The sequence below is a fragment of the Pseudomyrmex gracilis genome, unplaced genomic scaffold, assembly GCF_002006095.1.
Source record: "Pseudomyrmex gracilis isolate BER0280 unplaced genomic scaffold, ASM200609v1 scaffold_3029, whole genome shotgun sequence".
Taxonomy (NCBI): domain Eukaryota; kingdom Metazoa; phylum Arthropoda; class Insecta; order Hymenoptera; family Formicidae; genus Pseudomyrmex; species Pseudomyrmex gracilis.
In genome coordinates, this window is record NW_018023613.1 from 1 (window position 1) to 7288 (window position 7288).

The following is a 7288-nucleotide window of genomic DNA, read 5'->3' on the forward strand; positions in this document are numbered from 1 at the left end:
GATAATAATATTACGAAGAAAGTAGTGGTCTTCCGCACTACCCATGAGGTGCCACTAATAGCGCGTTAGGTTTTTTAACGTGGACCTTCGCCTGTAGCCCTATTCTACCACGTTTTATTTCGCATCTGTTAAGTTTATTAATATGGATGTCATGTCAACGTGCGTATTAGAGCTCACGCATGCGAGTATGTATGTACTACGTATGCAATCTTATTAGAATAATACTTGCTATGTCAATAAAATTGATTCTTTGTTTAAAAATTAGATTAATAAGTAACTATTATCTTCTATTTCAGACGTGGCATTATTAGTACTAAACTCTACTTGCTTAATGAAGATATGAGTCGCTTAGAACAACTCAGACGTTATCGTAAAACGTAAGATTAAACGACTAAAATGATCACTGCAAAAGTGTCACTCTATTTTTGTATCAATTTCGAGTGTTTTGTACAAATTTCTGTGCTTGTCTCTCGTTAAGAAACAATATTAGTGCGTAAAATACTTCAGATTATTATAATAAAATACTGCATATACCATTCTCGGATAGAAACATTTTTCACATGATATTGCAAAGTTACGTGCGCACTTTGATCGGTCTTTGTGTTGTTCGTAGCAACAGGTCATAACGGAAGTGCTGACATTTAGTCATTTTCATGAGCTGTATTGTCAAAAGCATGTTAATATTCGTTTTACAAAACCAATGCCAAACGAGTTTGTTGCGAAAACTGCGTGATATTTGATAAGATGTTATATATTATAAGTGATAAAAACGATAAGATAGTGTTAATGGATTGCCATTATTGATGTTTCAGAATGGACTGGCTTCATAAAAGTATCAAACTGATTTTTGTCATTATGCTATGCTACATCTTGTATTCACGTTTATGATTGAACCATAGATACATTAGATTATAAATCAAGGAATTGAGTGTTTTTTATTTTTTGAGATAAGTAAATTTTATTTGATAAAAGTGAATGTTTAAATTAGTTTGTAATACTAGACGAAGTGTAAGAATCACGTAAATCTGTGAGTATAAAATTTTGAAATAGATTTTGATGGTTAAAATGATACAAGATTTACATAATATAGCATAAATGTATACTTTACAGAACGTTTCACTGATTTGCATTTTTTCAGTTAAACTCATATAAACTAACATATTTGTATATCAGTATTACAAAATATTTTTAACTTAATGTTATACTTGTTGTTTATACAAATGTGAGGAAAGCCTCTTTAAATACTATTGAAGTTCTAACACATTAGAATGAAAAGAAAAAACTATCGGTTATTATCACTTCAACTATTGCATATTCAACATAAAACATTTACATGAATAAATACTCTATTCACGTAGGTATTAATTTCTCATCTAGAGAAATCTTTTTTAATATATTTTTTATAGCGTGACCGTGATAATATTTCTCAATAGCAATGTTTGATTGTGTGAACGGCATCAATAACAAACTTCTAAACGTAGAAATGTAGGCAGACAAATATACGAAAGACTTATGTGTTTAAGTGTATATGGTATTCTGTTNTTTAAAAGAAAATCTTTCTTTTTCGATTTTAGACTATTGTTCTATAATTTTGCTGGCACAACGAGATTGCAACTTGCTTATCTCTCAAAGTTTTTTACTTGTAGTTGAACCCGATTATAGAAAAACGTTTTGTGTAATCGTTTATTCGTGCGCGATTTTCAAGCAATTTTGTTTCTGCGCGTTTACCGGTATCACGCTATTATACATCAAAATTCTGAATATTGAACATATTATAAGTTTAAATCACACACTCACACACACATACACTTAAATCAATATTAAACACAATATCGAAATGTAAAGTAGACTGCTCTTCGAACTTTTAGAATATTGCATATCATGAAAAAAAGTCTTCATCATTTCTTATAAACGATCTCATCATTTCCTATAAATAAGCCGACTATTCAGTTAGACTCATTTACGTACAAAAACTTTGACAGAAAAGAACGTGCTTAGGTTTGATCACATCAACATTTGTGAGTTTTGCTGACTATCTACCTATTTTAAACTTCTCAGTATCTATCAAATACTACTTTATAAACGTTTGAAATATTTTAGTCAATATGAGTGAATACGCTAATATATCTATACCCACCTTTTACTCTCATCGAAGTGTGTTCATCACTGGTGGCACAGGTTTCCTGAGAAAAGCGCTATGTGAAAAATTACTGAGAAGTTGTCCAAATATTAAGGAAATATTTTTACTGATTCGACCAAAAAAAGGACAAACTATCAACGACAGGTTAAAGAAAATGTTACAAAACAAGCTTTTTGATTTATTACGGCGCGAGCGGCCAACCAGTTTTGAGAAGATTATTCCAATAAGCGGAGACGTGAGTAGAGAGGATTTAGGATTATTGCCAGAGGACAGGAAAATGTTAAGTGAAAAAGTCTCGATAATATTCCACGTAGCGGCTTCTGTCCGCTTTGACGAGAGTCTGAAAGATGCGATTTTTACAAACTTACGGTCGACGCGTGACATTTGTATTTTGGCCCAAACTATGAAAAATATAGTAGTAAGTTTTTTTATCGATTTATATTGTTTTGCAAGTACATTTTTCTTAATACCTTTGTGTGTTTGACAACATTCTAATTCTAACCGTTATATTTAATTTACATAATCAAAATAGGCTCTAGTTTACGTAAGCTCGGCATTTACACAGTGTGATAAACCCGTCATAGATGAGGTTTTTTATCCTTTGGAAAACGTCGATTGGGAGAAGACGATCCACACTGCTGAGAAAATTGACAACAAAATTTTAAAAATTTTTACCGCAAAGTAAGTACTATATTACATTCGCGCATGCACACGAGATACGTGCGTTGTGTCGTGTATATATTGTCATTGGTAAAATATGTTCTTGTTAATTAATTGTTGCAGATATATACATCCTATGCCGAATACGTACGTCTTTACAAAACGACTAGCAGAAAATGTTATAAAGGATTTTTCTGAATCGTTGCCTTGCGTTATTATTAGACCTTCAATTGTAATACCATCAATTAGCGATCCAATACCAGGTTGGATAGATAATTTTAATGGCCCAATGGGCTTAGTAATTGGTAGTGCGACCGGTCTTTTGCGCGTAGCTTATATGGACTCTTCTGTAGTACCAGATTGGGTACCAATCGATGTTGTAACAAAAGCAACGGTAATCGCTGGTTGGAGACGGGGAATGAGAAAGTACGTATGTGATAAAACCACTTTTTAGTATTGAAGTTATTCTTTTACTATCGAAAATTAAGACTCATAATATTTTCTACGAATCAGCATCGCTGAGGATACGAGCATTCATATTTATAACTGCTGTACCAAGGACATACTGAATTTGAGTCTACGCAAATTATTACGCGTAGGTTTTCGTTTCGCTTGTGATATTCCTTTTGAGAGGATTATTTGGAAACCAAATATGATTGGGATAAAAAATTATTCTTTATATTACATACTGGTAGTGATACTACATATGTTGCCGGCAGTTCTAGTAGATACTATTCTGAGAATAGTCCATTTACCTCCGATGTAAGTGTTATTTAGAAAGTTACTTTAACGCCACATTCGAAATTATTGTTATAAGTGGAAGTGTAACGTAGAAAGTTTTATTTTTTTAGGTTACTAAAGCTGCAAAGAAAAATATTCGTATCACTTTTCGCATTGTCTTTTTTTGTAAGAAACTCGTGGCACTTTAATAACTCAAAAGTTATAAGCTTGTTTGAGACTTTAAGCGCGGATGACAAAATTGATTTTGGATATAGAGACTTGATAGATTTCAATATCGACGACTATATTAGGTGCGTATTAGACCTCACGCAAGCAAACATGTACTTTTGCAATTTGAGCAAACAAGTATTTTTATTTTGACTTTAGAATTATTCTTTATTTTAGAAATAGAAGAAGTAGTTTATTTGAATAATAATAATTGTTACTTTTTATTTCAGAAACGCCATTATTGGCAGTAAACTTTACTTGCTTAATGAAAACATGAGTCGCTTGGAGCAAGCGAGACGTCATCGTAAAAGGTAAGATTTAGTAAAAACAAGCTCCACTCTTGCTTTCAAGTGGAGTTTTTTTCACTCTCTGTGTATATTGCATTGAGAAACAATAGTTTTCTGTAGAACATTTTGATAAAAAGGTGTATCTAGCATTTTCTGACAGGAACGTTTTACATAAATTCGCGAAAATATGTTGCTATAGTTGATCGTTTGTGACGTTTGGTAGGTACAACTTAGGTCACACCGTGAAAACTTTGTTGGCATTCAATAATAATCATGAGTTTTACCGCCAGCTCTTAGAAATTTGTTTATTTTAGATTTATACAGAAGCAAACAATTTTATTTCCGGAAGCTACGAATGATAAAACGTTACATATTCTATGTGATATAACTGTAATAAGATGTGCATTACTATTATTGATNCGCGCATGCACACGAGATACGTGCGTTGTGTCGTGTATATATTGTCATTGGTAAAATATGTTCTTGTTAATTAATTGTTGCAGATATATACATCCTATGCCGAATACGTACGTCTTTACAAAACGACTAGCAGAAAATGTTATAAAGGATTTTTCTGAATCGTTGCCTTGCGTTATTATTAGACCTTCAATTGTAATACCATCAATTAGCGATCCAATACCAGGTTGGATAGATAATTTTAATGGCCCAATGGGCTTAGTAATTGGTAGTGCGACCGGTCTTTTGCGCGTAGCTTATATGGACTCTTCTGTAGTACCAGATTGGGTACCAATCGATGTTGTAACAAAAGCAACGGTAATCGCTGGTTGGAGACGGGGAATGAGAAAGTACGTATGTGATAAAACCACTTTTTAGTATTGAAGTTATTCTTTTACTATCGAAAATTAAGACTCATAATATTTTCTACGAATCAGCATCGCTGAGGATACGAGCATTCATATTTATAACTGCTGTACCAAGGACATACTGAATTTGAGTCTACGCAAATTATTACGCGTAGGTTTTCGTTTCGCTTGTGATATTCCTTTTGAGAGGATTATTTGGAAACCAAATATGATTGGGATAAAAAATTATTCTTTATATTACATACTGGTAGTGATACTACATATGTTGCCGGCAGTTCTAGTAGATACTATTCTGAGAATAGTCCATTTACCTCCGATGTAAGTGTTATTTAGAAAGTTACTTTAACGCCACATTCGAAATTATTGTTATAAGTGGAAGTGTAACGTAGAAAGTTTTATTTTTTTAGGTTACTAAAGCTGCAAAGAAAAATATTCGTATCACTTTTCGCATTGTCTTTTTTTGTAAGAAACTCGTGGCACTTTAATAACTCAAAAGTTATAAGCTTGTTTGAGACTTTAAGCGCGGATGACAAAATTGATTTTGGATATAGAGACTTGATAGATTTCAATATCGACGACTATATTAGGTGCGTATTAGACCTCACGCAAGCAAACATGTACTTTTGCAATTTGAGCAAACAAGTATTTTTATTTTGACTTTAGAATTATTCTTTATTTTAGAAATAGAAGAAGTAGTTTATTTGAATAATAATAATTGTTACTTTTTATTTCAGAAACGCCATTATTGGCAGTAAACTTTACTTGCTTAATGAAAACATGAGTCGCTTGGAGCAAGCGAGACGTCATCGTAAAAGGTAAGATTTAGTAAAAACAAGCTCCACTCTTGCTTTCAAGTGGAGTTTTTTTCACTCTCTGTGTATATTGCATTGAGAAACAATAGTTTTCTGTAGAACATTTTGATAAAAAGGTGTATCTAGCATTTTCTGACAGGAACGTTTTACATAAATTCGCGAAAATATGTTGCTATAGTTGATCGTTTGTGACGTTTGGTAGGTACAACTTAGGTCACACCGTGAAAACTTTGTTGGCATTCAATAATAATCATGAGTTTTACCGCCAGCTCTTAGAAATTTGTTTATTTTAGATTTATACAGAAGCAAACAATTTTATTTCCGGAAGCTACGAATGATAAAACGTTACATATTCTATGTGATATAACTGTAATAAGATGTGCATTACTATTATTGATGTTGCAGGATGGACTGGCTCAATGAAATAACCAAGATATTGTTTGTGATTATGCTATTGTATATTTTCTACCCACTTTTCTTGTAAAATACGTTATATTGTATATCAAGAATTATGTCTGATTTCACTTTAAAATCAGTAATTTTTGTGAAGTTCACGAACAAGAAATACATTTTNAACAGTATATTTATATTTAGCTGTACAACTGGATTTACCTAGTGCATTAAAATGATTTCCCATAACGCAACAGTTTTGTCGAAATAAAATTTTGTAAATACTGTTTGTCAAAAATTGTAAAACAATCGTTATGCATTTTTTTAAGCATATACATATATATAATTTTGTGCAATGCAATTATAAATGTATACGTTTATAAAATTTCGCAATATTTTTACAGTTTGCTTACTAAGGTATAAATGTATATGTTTACTCTGTTATTTAAAAGAAAAATTTCCGTCTTAGTCTAAGAAATGTATTTCTCTATAACTTAGCTGTCAAAATAAGCTCTATTCAAAAATATTTTAATTGTATGAAAAGATACAGGAAATAAAACTGAGTCTGTTCACCTATGCCTGTTTGCATCACTTCGCTACCTCACTCGTTCTTAACCATTTAATTTCCTATATCCTTTTTTTAAATATCTATATACTTTTTTTTCATATTGCTAGAATATATATATTAGTTCCTCTAGTGCGACACATATGCTAAAGTTTGTACGTCAGTTAATTTTGCGATGGTATTGTATTCTATCTTAGACTGGTCGTTTGATCTCCGTAAAGTTATGTAAACAAATATCGACAAAAAAAAGAATAAAGTTACGAATTTATTTGTGAAACAACATCGCTGCGCGCACTTAATGCCAATGCCGTCTGTCGCGGTCGCGATATAAAACGTGCGAACTCGTTCGGTTGACGCTTCCGACATACTTAACTATACATTCCTAGGGAAACGCAGGATGGATGTGGTTTCACATTTCGAAGACGTCGTTTCTGGATTATTGTACAGGTTTGGTATATATCACGCATATGCTTCCTAATATGTAACGAGATCGATGCGTGTATTCTAACGAGCTCTACGAGCTACCAAAAGAAAACTTTGTTTTCCGTGTTCGAAACCGTGTATTAAATAATCGATCCCTGTATTCGGGACATAGAATACAATACTACAGTTTTCTAAACATCCTACGCGACAGTTTCACTTATATTTCGTGTACGCAAGTC

The 7288-nt window shown here is 32.3% G+C and overlaps 2 protein-coding genes across 3 annotated transcripts; both read left to right on the top strand.

The window, feature by feature from the left end:
• The first annotated feature begins 1928 nt into the window (after window positions 1-1928).
• Window positions 1929-4063, top strand: LOC109863058 (fatty acyl-CoA reductase 1-like). 2 transcript variants are annotated; one of them, XM_020443239.1, is made up of 7 exons: window positions 1929-2018; window positions 2101-2558; window positions 2673-2821; window positions 2924-3226; window positions 3314-3562; window positions 3652-3831; window positions 3979-4063. In XM_020443239.1, the coding sequence occupies exons 2-7, from the start codon at window positions 2106-2108 to the stop codon at window positions 4061-4063; spliced, it is 1419 nt and encodes a 472-aa protein (XP_020298828.1). In that variant the 5' UTR covers window positions 1929-2018; window positions 2101-2105. The 2 variants fall into 2 exon arrangements, with proteins under 2 accessions (XP_020298828.1, XP_020298827.1); XM_020443238.1 differs by lacking the exon at window positions 1929-2018 and having other exon boundaries at window positions 2054-2558.
• Window positions 4064-4575: 512 nt separating this feature from the next.
• On the top strand, window positions 4576-6155 carry LOC109863057 (fatty acyl-CoA reductase 1-like). Its single transcript, XM_020443237.1, has 5 exons — window positions 4576-4841; window positions 4929-5177; window positions 5267-5446; window positions 5594-5674; window positions 6077-6155. The coding sequence occupies exons 1-5, from the start codon at window positions 4705-4707 to the stop codon at window positions 6153-6155; spliced, it is 726 nt and encodes a 241-aa protein (XP_020298826.1). The 5' UTR covers window positions 4576-4704.
• The last annotated feature ends 1133 nt before the right edge of the window (window positions 6156-7288 follow it).

Excerpts from the sequence above, each read along its gene's own strand:
- LOC109863058 (XM_020443239.1), top strand. The coding sequence starts at position 2,106 with ATGAGTGAATACGCTAATATATCTATACCCACCTTTTACTCTCATCGA. Across the intron at positions 2,559-2,672 it reads AAACTATGAAAAATATAGTA|GCTCTAGTTTACGTAAGCTC; the intron begins GTAAGTTTTTTT and ends TAATCAAAATAG. Across the intron at positions 3,563-3,651 it reads ATAGTCCATTTACCTCCGAT|GTTACTAAAGCTGCAAAGAA; the intron begins GTAAGTGTTATT and ends TTATTTTTTTAG.
- LOC109863057 (XM_020443237.1), top strand. The coding sequence starts at position 4,705 with ATGGGCTTAGTAATTGGTAGTGCGACCGGTCTTTTGCGCGTAGCTTAT. Across the intron at positions 5,447-5,593 it reads AATATCGACGACTATATTAG|AAACGCCATTATTGGCAGTA; the intron begins GTGCGTATTAGA and ends TTTTTATTTCAG. Across the intron at positions 5,675-6,076 it reads GCGAGACGTCATCGTAAAAG|GATGGACTGGCTCAATGAAA; the intron begins GTAAGATTTAGT and ends TTGATGTTGCAG.